Source organism: Buteo buteo, chromosome 28 (assembly GCF_964188355.1).
Source record: "Buteo buteo chromosome 28, bButBut1.hap1.1, whole genome shotgun sequence".
In the NCBI taxonomy this organism is placed as follows: domain Eukaryota; kingdom Metazoa; phylum Chordata; class Aves; order Accipitriformes; family Accipitridae; genus Buteo; species Buteo buteo.
Window position 1 is genome coordinate 10,045,315 of NC_134198.1, and position 12,425 is coordinate 10,057,739.

The 12,425-nt window shown below is 37.2% G+C and overlaps 1 protein-coding gene across 17 annotated transcripts in view; it reads right to left on the reverse strand.

The window, feature by feature from the left end:
• The window catches only part of ANKRD26 (ankyrin repeat domain containing 26), a 60,417-nt gene that overhangs the window by 19,357 nt on the left and 28,635 nt on the right, over positions 1-12,425 (reverse strand). For 16 of the 17 annotated variants that reach the window (XR_012654646.1, XM_075059207.1, XM_075059206.1 and 13 more), the window contains 10 exons: positions 12,058-12,296; positions 11,131-11,280; positions 10,148-10,181; positions 9,779-9,917; positions 8,123-8,336; positions 6,103-6,286; positions 5,500-5,646; positions 3,338-4,291; positions 1,262-1,414; positions 109-284 (listed from right to left, as the gene is read on the reverse strand). Coding sequence is in view for 16 of the 17 variants with exons in the window: in XM_075059207.1 (XP_074915308.1) it covers positions 109-284; positions 1,262-1,414; positions 3,338-4,291; positions 5,500-5,646; positions 6,103-6,286; positions 8,123-8,336; positions 9,779-9,917; positions 10,148-10,181; positions 11,131-11,280; positions 12,058-12,296 (2,390 nt within the window). In the remaining variant the exon portion in view is untranslated. The remainder of the gene's footprint in view (positions 1-108; positions 285-1,261; positions 1,415-3,337; positions 4,292-5,499; positions 5,647-6,102; positions 6,287-8,122; positions 8,337-9,778; positions 9,918-10,147; positions 10,182-11,130; positions 11,281-12,057; positions 12,297-12,425) is intronic. The other variant, XM_075059209.1, reaches the window with a different exon arrangement.

Here is a 12,425-nt window from a genome sequence, read left to right on the forward strand (position 1 = left end):
ATCCTTCAAAATCGTATATTAACTTGCTGTGATGCAACAAGGCTATCCTGTTGTTTTCACACCATCCCAGTAAGCGACAGACCTTGCTGCACTGTGTTACTCTCTTACCGTTGCACGTGTTCTTCCAGTTGTTTTATAGTTGTATTAGTCCCAGAAGATGTCAACAGGAGGTCCTGCAGTTTCTGGTTAGAAGCTATTACTTCCCTTTCCTTATTATCCAAGGCAGTCTTCAAGTCACGAACACAATGCTCAGACTGAAGATGCTGTTCTTCCAACTCCTGCAACTGTAAAATCACAGGAAGAATCCCCAGTAGTCAGGTGAGCTTTTATATAGAGGGGTCAACTGCTGCTGAAGAATTCAAGGGCTGCATATATCTGCACATACCCTCTAGTCAAACAACTGTAATCATTTCAAGCACATTCAAACCTTCACTTGTACTAGCAAATGAGCACAAACTGTGTTACTTCATCATCTTTTTTACTGGCCTCTCCCATCCCTCCACTGATTTCCTATAGCACAGTTCTAAGCACTGACACTGCCCCTCCTACCCTTTCAGTGACTTGTGACACTCTTTGTATCCACTTGTTTGCTCCTCCATTGAAAAAAACGAATTAAAAAGTTCATCCTTCTCCTAAAGTGACTTCACAGCTCCCTCATAAGGAAATTTAAGATGATTTCTATTTCAGAACTCCAAGGCCTCTATACTTCAGTTTTCATAAGAACACTGCAAAAGGTGGTCCCTGCCTCAGAAAGTAGCTTACAATTCACTTGCAAGAAGGCTGCTTAAGGATGGCAAATTACAGCAGGGCTAAAGAAGGGGGAAAAAAATGAACCAAGCAAAAAAATATATACACAGAATAAGTTAGAACAGCATTCAGCATTGACAACATATTACCTAGTGGTAGGGGTTGGGGGGGGTGAGGAAGCATAGACAGCATAAAAAAGCCCAAATGCAGCAGTCCAGTATTTCTACTGCTCTTCAGAAATCAGACAACCTGCTTGGCCAAACCAGATGCAATAAGCTACAGATACATCAGTGTATTTTGCAAAGCACCTTAGCAAATACAAACCTTTGTCCAAGTAAGGACATAGTGTCCTTATATCAAAGACATTCACACCAAGTTTATAAAACAGTGCAATGCATTCACACATCATTATATCTATCCTGTTGAAGTTTTTTCTAGGGTTTTAGGACAACATTCGCTCCTACTTTCATCAGCCACCTTTAGATTTATTCATATAGTTACAGACATTATGTACCTTAGTTTTAACCTTTTCCAGTTCCTTTTGCAAGCGCAGCTTGTCTTCCTCCAGGTCACTGCGGTAGCGCGTGGTAACTTCAAGTGAAGCTTCTGACATAGATTGCTTTTTAAGAGCATCGGCAAGCTCCTGCTGCAGCTGTCTGACCATGCCCTAATGAAGCAGTTGAATGAGCATGAAGAAAGTTGTAAGAATGTGAAATATCCCTTTACTTTAACTTATTTGATTATACAATTAGACCTTGATTGACTGAACTCAAAGACATGAAATTCTGCCTGCCAAACAGCAGGCATCTGCACAGATAATGGCCTCTCTTTATCCTTCTCAGCTGAGCACCTCCAAACTATCAGCAGCTGTTCATGAGGATTTCTGTTTCCTAATACATCAAAAAGGCTCAAATATTATTCTTTTTGGAACAATACACAAGCACACGCTGCAGTCGTATATTTTTTTCTGACAAAATCCAAAGCAATCTGTTGCAATGGAAGAGCCGTAGTTTGACCGCAGACACCACTCCGATGACTAAAGGCAGGACTTCGTATTAGATCTTTCTTTGTTCTATTCCTCCACTATACAAATATAATTAAAGGAATACATATATCTGAAAGCTCTTTTGAGATACACTTTAAGTATGTGTTGAAACACATTCTCTTGCAGTCTTCTTTCCGAGTTCATTTTAGAATAACAACTGCCTTTAAACTGACAGATTAGGTTTACAAAAATCTGGAAACCTGGATAGTTCATATCTATCAATCTAGTATCTTCACAATGAACCTGTTGTTTTGGTAGTGAGAATACAAAGCAATTCACAGGTTAAAATTATTGACAGCACTGCTGGAGTTCTCCCCCCTAGCCCTTAAAGTAACTGACAAATGAAGGATAAGGTGTTTATCTGACACATGCAGGTATTTACCTCACTCAAAGATTCTGGATTTGTTAGGAAGAAGGAAATGTAATTTTAAATCACTATTCAAATCATTACGGGAGACCTTACACCAGAGTGTCTAAATACTGAACGCGATTAGTTACTGCTTTCCAGAAAGTAAAGGAAGATTAAACAAAATGGGTAAGGTAACTTTCAAATCATTGCTCTACCTGGCATTGGTAGAATACTCTATCAATAGAGAAGACCCTACCTACTCCTAGGAACATATATAATAGTGCATTCTCCCATTACCTATAGCTTTTTCAACTGTCCACCTATTCCTTACTCCTACCCCTGCCTTTATTCTCTTCCACCCTTTTTCTTGACAAAACCACCTATATGCAGAAATGGGAGCAACCCTTAGTTCATGCATGTTTGACTGACATAAAATTATGCTCGTGCGCTGCATAGGAGCATGTTTCATACTCATATACTGCGTGCATTTGCAGAAAGACAGTTTAACTGATGTCCTAACGAGTCTTCTGTCGAGTTAATTAGTCTTTCACAGAGCCACAAAAAGAACACATTTAAATATGACTATGCATCATAAAATAGAGAAGAGAAAACTTAGGTCAGTGTCTGAAATGATCTCAAGGAACAGGCAGGCCCCTCAGAACCCCCACAACACATACATAAATTAACACCTGGACACTACTAATACATTTTGATAGCAACTTATGGAGAAGCGATTTTCTTTTTCTTTTAGAGCTTAATATAAATCCATCCCCCACCACTTCACTTGTCTGCATCTTCATTTCTCAACCCTCACACATTGGATGGTTCTTCCTTTTCTACCACTCTCATTTGTGTCATCAGAGCAATACATATATAAAAAACAACAAATACATAAAAACATTCTATAGGGCATAAAATGGACTAAGGAAAAGAGATGAAAAAAGTTCTAGAGAAGAATCACTTTTCTTGATCGAAGCTTAGACTTGGATACCTTTCTTCTGTTCTCTGCTCAGATCTGAACAGCAACATCCTGTTTGCCAAAACCTTCCACAGGTCCAAGAGACACATGACAAACCAGAGCATATCAGCATTATTTGGTCCCACACATGTAACTTAGACCTGGTACATTTTAGAAACATAAAATAATTTCAAGAACTCACAAACTTTAAATTGTTCTTTCTAAGTGCATACTTTACCTCTCTTTCTACTTTGTCAGTCTCATATTTAAAGACTTGTTCTCTTAAATCAGTACACTTAGCATTTAATTCCTTGTTTCTCTCTTCCACTAGGTAAACTTGCTTTTCAGTATCAGCTCTGAGTTTGTTGAAAATATCATTAAACCGGTCCTGCACATCATTCACTACTTTTTCTTTGATGATCCCCTTGTTCTGCATATCTTCCAATTGCTGACGGAGTAAAATGTTTTCACTCTGGAGCTGGGCCAATCGCTCCTGCATGGATTCCTGCTTTATTATAAGTTTGCTTACTTGATCTTTCTCAAGTTGTCGAGCGTGATCACATTCCTTTGCCTGACACTGGGCTTGACTTAATTCTTTTTGTGTCATTTCTAAAAGCAATGTTTTTTCTCTGAGTGTTTGTTTCAACTGGTGAAGCTCATTTTCTAGACTATTAGCTTTGCTTTCAGCTTTACTCAGCTGCTGAGACAAGCTCTTGTTGGTTTCTTGCACATCAGAGAGGTCACGATGAAGCTTGTCTTGCAAGCGAAACCATTCATCACGTTCTCTCTGAAATGTTCGTTCGACATCACTTTTTGATGACTGATGACGTTCAAGTTCTTGAACAGTAGTGTTCAGGCGGGAACGAAATGATTCCATTTCTGTCTCTAGTCTGTCTTTGCTTTCTTTCGTCTGCTCAAGTTTGGAAGTTAGCACTGCAGATTCTGTCTTTAATAAGTTCAGCTGTCCATTGTACTGAAAAACCGTTTGTGTTAAGGCTTCCTCGTTCAGTTTAAGTTCCTTTTTGAGATCTTCATTTTTTTCTTTCAAGGTCTCATTTTCCTCTAAATATTTTCCTTCTTCCTCCTGGTGCCTAAGTCTTACTTGGTCAAGTTCTAGCCTTAGCATAGCAATCTCATCTTGCAGTAACTGATTTTTGTACAACAGATCTTTTTCTCTTTCAGTGTCGGATTCCTGAATGACAGGGAACATGAATAAATAGCCAGTTGGGAAATTAATCTACAAAAACACTTCCACATTAAACTGCATTTTAACATTTCTAATACTGAAGCATAACTTCAAAGATGAGACTGAAATTTCAGGTAATACATAAGATACTCTATGAACCCATGCACATGTACAACGCATGCACACAATGGAAGTGTAACATAAACTTAAAACCTAAATGAACAAATGAACATCCCAAATATACAATGCCTTTTTTTTTTTTCTTAAACCAGCAACCAAATAATGAAATTATTTTAAATATCTCAAGTATAAAGCTTTTAAAATGACAGTGATTTCTCGTATGTGTATGCCTTTAAAATATTCCCTTTAAGGTTAATTTAGCCATATTACACACATCTGGTAAAAACAAGGCTAAAAAGGATAATTTTCCTTCTCAAATGTCTTCTTAACACTTATCCTTTTGTATTACTGAAAGTTAGCTATACAACTCAATCATCCCTGGAACGCAATAGTCTTGCTCTATGTATAATAAACAGGAAATACACAACTTATTTCCACAAACATATTCACCTTACGTTTACTGGGCAGCACAGCCAAGAACAAATTATTCTTCCAAGCACTGCGCATTCTTAATAAATTCAGTAAACTCTTTTCAGGATTTTTTTTTTTTTTAATACAGTGTTTATGATTGCTTGTTCACCTCCAATTATTCTAACTCCTACAGAGAGTTTAATTCGTTGCTGATATTCCTTCATAAAAATACAGTATGTGGAGGTGGAAAAGAAAGGCACACTGAAGTAAGCTTGATAAGGGAATAAGTAATGAAAAAACCCAAGTAACAGGAACACAAAAAGTGAGTGTCAAACAAATCTATTCCTGGTCAACCTTGATGTAGGTGTTTCACTGCTAGAAACCTTAAAAAGTGCAGATGAAATGTCTATGAAATGAAAAATAACAGATAGCTTAAGAAATAGCATAAATAGTGTCTTCTATTAGTTTCCTACTTGCACATGCAATTCGGGTACACACAGGACTGATGCTGCTTTCCAGAACTTTTAGAGACATAAGGGAAAACAGAAATGGTATTTACACAGTGAAGTTACACTGGTAAACTGTAAATAATCCATCAAGAAGCAGAAAAAGTTATAAAAGATTTATTATGACTTCAAAATGAACATGGTGAAATCTAATTAATTAGAAGCAAGTCTGCTTACGTCTGAATTTTTTCCTATAGTTCTTCTTGTCTCTTCTTCTAATTCCTTTTGTCTCCAAAGGTGGTTGTTCAAAATCCCTTCTTGCAGGGCTCTGGCACTCTTTTCCTGAGAGAGCTGTCTCTGTGTTTCATCACGTTCTTCTTCAACCTACAGTAATACAATTAAACCACTTGCATCTTGAGAAAAATCAGAGCTAGCAATATCTTCCCGTTCTGTTTTGTATTCTTACCAATATTTTTGCTTCCCCACAATTATGATAATCCACCTATAAATAACGAATTTTAATTTTCTTCTGAAAAATTAAAGAAATACAGAATGCGTTGTAGTAATTTAGAAAAATAACTCAAAGTCAGGCTTTGCCTGAAATAGAAGTGAAACCTAAATATAGAAAAAGGAGAGAAGGAATCATGAACTTGCAAAGGCGGGGGGGAAGAACAGACCACTTGTGAACCAACTGTTCTCAACTGTCCTCAAAGTTTGGCAACAGTTATCCAACGCCTCTTCCACCAACAAAGTACCTCCTTCTTTAGGCATACTGGAATACAATGCCAATTAAAAAGAAACAGCAAATAAGACAAGTGTCTAACTCATCATTTAACACACCTGTTTCAAGAGCTTCCTCAGTGTTAGTAGCTCCATTTCTAAATTCCTTGAGTGTAACTCAAGTTGCTGTTTCTCCTCCATCTCTTTACAATATTGATCTTCTTTCCTTCTGAGTTTTTCTCTTGTTTTCTCATACAGAGTTTCTACTCTGAGCCTCTTTTCCTCTTCTTGTTTCAAAGTAAATCTGGGATTTAACAGAACATTTGAGAAACTAAAGCATTGATATAAAAAGTAAATATTCTACATTATGAACTTGCAGAGACAACTCAAACCATAAAAATATGAAATCTGAAAAGTTTTAACATTTTTACTGTAATTTTTAACTTTTTAAAGAATTTTTACTTTATTCTATTATCCATGGTATCAGTTGTACAAGATATGAAAATAAACTGTTGAGTGATTTATCATTTATTTTTAAGTTTACATAGGTAAATATACAGCAGTATGCACATTTCTACAATTTGAAGAAAAACCACCTTCATATTACAGACACTTCATTCAAAAGGAGTTTGTTGTCTTATCAGATCAAAGCATCATAAACTTTTACTATGATGAATTAAGTTTTCTTAATATGCTGAGCATTGCCTACATATTACAGATTCAGTGATCGCAAGTAATACCAATGAAGCAGCACACCACTTAGACAAGACAGACCCAACAATTTTTTAGCAAGCCTTCTGGAAGTCTAAACCAACTGCTGACCATAGGAAGAGCAAGCAGCTTCTATTTACTCAAGAATGAGGTCAGTGTTCAAAAATACATTTAGAAATGCATAAGGTTTAAGCTTAATACAAATAAAAATAGTTTTAAACCTCAATGGATCTAAATCTGGGAGAAACAATAGCAATTTAATTTTGAAGATAATATATAATGAAAGCCTTAGGGAATGTCAACTTCTTTACTAACTGAAAATCAGCAATAAGCACCAACATGGTTAAAAAAAAAAAAAAAAAAAGAGGTCCATGACATGTCCACAGTACCCAAACAAGAAAGCAGTTCTATGTTTGATAATTATTTTGAATATTTTTTCTGATATCCTTGCAACAGTCAAAAAACAAAACAAACAAAAAAACCCCCCAAGTATTAACATAAGGAAGGAGCTGCCAATTGAAAATCTGCTTTGGAAATTCTGCAAAGAGCTTTACATATAATTTTTAGTGTAACGTCACCAAAAGTATAGCTTTTATAAGTGTAAATTTAACATTGCTTTGAGAATTTTTTACAACGAAAATATTAACTCTTTGTAATCGATAGATACTTGAAAATTTTGAAAAACGGTTGGAGTCATATCAGAAGGCTATTGGCCTTCTCAGCCGCCAGCTCATACTAGCTCATGTTGAGCTTGCTCTCTGCCAAGACCACCAGGGCTTTCTCAGCAAGCTCCCCAGCCAGGCCACCCCACAGTACATAATCACAAGGGGATCTTCCTTCCCCACCCCATGGTACATAATCACAAGGGGATCCTCCTTCCCCACTGCAGAGCTTTGCAGTTGTTCTTGTTGAATTTCATACGGTGCCTGCTGGCCGCTCTTGTCTGAACTGATGTGAACAGTGATTAGAAATCTCACACCATCCAGGTCTAGTTCAGCAGTATGGGGAAAGGGGCAAGCCTGAATTTGACCTTTCAAATAAACAAACACTGTCAGCTCTGTTCTGAGTTGCATTCTGTGGAATTACCAGAATTCTTAATGTTATACACTAACAGAAGCTGCAGACACACACACACACAAAAACCTTATATAAATCTCTCTTATAAATCTCATTTTCCCATACATACTCTCTTGTTCTCTTCTCCTGCTATTAAACAATAAAAGTTAAAACAACATCCAGAAGATTCTACATGGAACTAATACCCAGGCATTTTTTCCCCCAACATTAAGTAGCATAACTTGCCCATGGGATTCAAAAAACCCAAACCCGAAAGACTAGAAACTTCTCACCCTATCACCTGTACCATTAGCATCTTCTGGAACATGAACACTGACACGATAACACACTATCAGAACACAAAGTTACATACTTAAGGCTTTGGATATCACTTTTCCATTCCAATTCTTGGTGAGCCAATATGGATTTCAAATCTTGAGTTTCTTCCACTATTAATTGTGACTCCTCCTTTTCACTTTCCAATTTCCTTACTTCTCTCCAGACAGCTGTATACCGATTTTTTTCATGTTCTATTATCTGTTCATATTCAAGAAGTATGTTTTGAATTTTCAACAAAATAGCAGAACCTATTTTGAGAGAAAAGACACAAAGCTGCACATATGCACAAATACTTTCCAAGGTATAAATTATTTAATTCTTTGCTTTGGGGCCTAGCTGGCAAGGTTCTGGTAATGGGAAGACTACAGGTAGTGGGGAGGTCTCTGAGAAGAGGCCAGGCGTTGCTCTGTGCTGAACATAGCCAGTTCCAATGGACCCACCACAGGGTACAGCTGAGCCTCTCAGCCATGCTGGTAGCACCTTAGGGAGAACGTACTTAGGAAAGGGCAAGAACACCACACAGGCAGAGGAGAAGGGAAAAAGAATGTGAAAAACAGCTTTGTGAACACCCAGGTCAGTGAAGAAGGAGGGGGAGGAGGTGCTTTGGGTGTCAGAGCAGAGATTCCCCTGCAGCCCACGGAGACACCATGGTGGAACAGGTATTTCCCTGCAGCCCCTGGAGAGGGCCATGCTGGAGCAGATATCCACAATGCAGCACTGTGGAGGACCCCATGCCAGAGCAGGTGATTATTTCCTGAAGGACCTGTAGCCCCTGGAGAGCCCAGGCTGGAGCAGATTTTCCCTGAAGGACTGCAGCTCACAGAAGGAATCACACTGGAGCTGGGGAAAAGTGTGAGAAAGAAGGAGTGGCACAGGGAAACTGCTACGTCCTGACTGCAGACCCCAGCCTCCCTGCACTGCCTGGGGAGGGGTAGCACAGTCAGGAGTGAAGCTGAACTTGAGAAAGGGGTGGTGGGGAGGTTGTCTTTTAATTTTTTTGTCTTTGTTTCTCACTATCCAAATTTATTTTAATTGGTAACAAATTAAGTTAAGATTCCCCAAGTGTAGTCTGTTTTGCCTGTGACAGTAACTGGTAAGTGATAGCCCTGCCTTTGTATTGGTCCTCAAGCTTTTTCATCCTGTTTTGTCCTGTTGAGGAGGGGCAGTGAGAGAACAGCTGGGTGGGAATTTGGCCTTTAGTCAAGGTTAACCCTTGCCTAACAAAATTTTATCATAGTTTAATAGACATAGTAAGTGATGCTTATGTTTATATAATGCTATATGTATATACGCAAGTATCTTATGACAGCTGATTTTTTATATATACATTTAAGCAAAGCCATTATTTTGCTGCACCATTTGTCATTAGCTATTAAGGGGATATAAAAAGGAAAAGGATCTTGCTAACTTTTGATGACTGCATTAGAAGGAGCTGAACTGCACTTGGCAAGAACCTGCTTCTGCAGCTCTAACTAGACAGAGAACCAATGATAAAGTAAGGCATGTTTGCTGACAATACAGACATCTATGGTTAAGTGAGATAATTTCACATCTTTTGAGGGGGATCTCTAATCGTAAAGAAATACTAGATCAAAATGTAAACCTAAAATACCTAGGAGTGCATACAAAGAAGTCATGTTTTAAAAGAGGAACTTTTAACAGCTGAAGACAAAATGACTTGAAAACATACCCGTATGATCCACACTAAGCTGTTCTAACAGCAACATAGCCTCTTTGTAGGTTGAAGTTGGTAATTCAACATCCTCTGAACTTGTGTCAGATGAGTGAGTTAAATCAAGGTCATCAGTTACATCCATTTGTATGCTGACCTACAAACAATACAGTATTTTCTGTATACAACTACATAGTATTACAGATCATTATAAATGCATGAATGCTTCATTATTTTATTCCCAGCCCATAGATTTGGCTCAAATATGATGAAGCTGCATAATAGAAGCAATTTCTGCATCTGGTTGACCACTACATAAATGCTGTTCCCATCTAAGCGATTAAAAGCTGATACAAATTGTTTATCAAGAAACTGATTTTACAGTACCTTGTTCTTTTCACTTCCTGTTTTTGCTGCAGGTCTGGAAAACAGAAATATATTCAGTACTGGAATGCCTGACATTGCATTATGAACAATATCCAAAGTGGCTCTGAAAACTTAATTTCAGAAGTGAATTAACTAAATTTGAATATAAGAATTTTGTTAGATGTAGTTGAAAACTGAAAAGAATTTGTATACTGTTATGTCTATTGGAAGGCTATTTTTTCCACAAGATATTAAGCAAATAGTTGAAATAACTGTTCTCTGCACTTCACTCAAAGTCACAGGAATCTTACAGCTACAAATATGTAGCTACACAAATATACAGTGTACATGTACAGTGTACATGTGCATTCCCGTCTAATACTAGAGGCTGAGCTCTCTTCAGTACTGAGAATCCTTCTCTTACAGGTCAAAGAACGATAATTCTAGATTCTCTAGTTTACTGGGTCTGGCTGGGAAGGAGTTAATTTTCTTCGTAGCAGCCCACAAAGTGCTGTCTGTTAGATTTCTGACCAAAACAGTGTTGATAACACACCGATGTTTTAGCTATTGCTGAACAGTGCTTGTACAGTGTCAACACCTTCTGTTCTCACTTCGCCTCCCACACAAGTAAGTTTGGGGTGGGCAAGAAGCTGGGAGGGGACACAGCTTGGGGGGAGAGGGGTGGGGAAAGTAGAAAAACTTGGGATGCCTTCAGGAAAGAGTAATTTTGCTCTTCTATAAGTCTCTCTAAAATATATATATTTATGCATGTGCACAAACTCAGAATTTGTGCACATCTGACCTTATCGATAACTTGGCTAGTATGTTTAAAACACTCCAAGAGAAAAAGAAGTGTTTTTGAGCACAAAGGGTATCAGGTAGTATTGTCACATGAAAGAACAGGAATCATTGTACACATCAGGTTTACAAAACTTACCTTTAGCTTTCAGGTCAATTTTTATCATTAAGTAAGTTTTATTTATAATATTCCTTATATTCAGTACCTTCCTTCATCTTGAGATGTTTCACTGAAAGTGCTATCATCTAGTACTTGAAAATTATTCCCACTGGAAGTGCTCATCTGCTGATTAGCCTTCTGCTTTGAAGTCTGTCTTTTATTTTTCTTTGCAACTTTGGTATTCAGGGCAAATTTACTACATTAAACAGAAAGAAAAAAAAAAATGACCAATTGAGTAGCTTTACAGAAAATATTTCTGTGAAACAGACATACTTAAGATGATATCCAGAAACAATTGAGATGAAAAATATCTAAGATAAAACACAGACTTGACCCCAAAGATCATGGAAGATACCCAAGTATTTAAAAAACCCTTCCCCTAGGAATAAGGGGGAAATGTGGAATCTGAGCTAGATTCAGGTAAGATGGAACACATCCAATATCCCCATTAGAGAAAGTATCTAGAGCAGAGATTCCTTTGAGGGACAGACAGGAAAACACTCCTACTTAGGGTTACGCTTTGGGTTCAAACTTTTGAGATTGGTTTGGTAATATCACCTTTTCCCTTTTCCTGACAAAGAGCACCTGAACTTAATGAAAACACCAACCACATGGAGATCACTAAAATCACCTAGAAAAGGGAGAAAGCAAAGTAAACTGTAAGTTCCTACTTTTCTTTTCTGGATGGCCATTTCCTACAAAAATAACTGTTTTTTCCAGTCTTCAAATTTGGTTTTGAAAAGTCTCTTTTTTTTTTTTTTTTTTTAAAGCAGGCAATAAATTTGCACCTCTGTTGTGAGCTTAGGTTTTTCTAAAAACAATTTTTTTTTTCTTAAACGTTTTAGAAGCAGTGGACAACTCAGTATGGCTTTCAGCATTCAGGAAACTACTTCAACTACTACAATATTAGAAAACCTAAAAGATACTTAAGTAGTACTACAAAAAAGAATTGGAGATTATTTCCTTAGTTTACCCTTTCATCGGCAATTTAATCAATTTTGATCTCTCCTCAGATGAAAAATTTTTTTTGTCTTTTTCTTCTATAGTGTTTTCATTCTCCATTTTCAAACAGTCATTCTTCCTTAGAGTAAGCTTTTGTTTCACGTGCTGATCAGTAACAATGCCTGTCGGTGTATTTAATTTATCAAGATCTTCCTGTTTTGCCACGGCCTGTGTTTTGAAATATCTTTCTTTGCTTTTTTCCTTCTCAACCTACAAAAAGAAAGTTAAACTTCATGTATTTCTCAGTATTTCTAGAAAGGAAAAACAGCATATTCAAGATTGAATAATTCAGGGTTTAGCTCCGCAATCATGTAAAATGAAAAAAAAAATAAATTAATT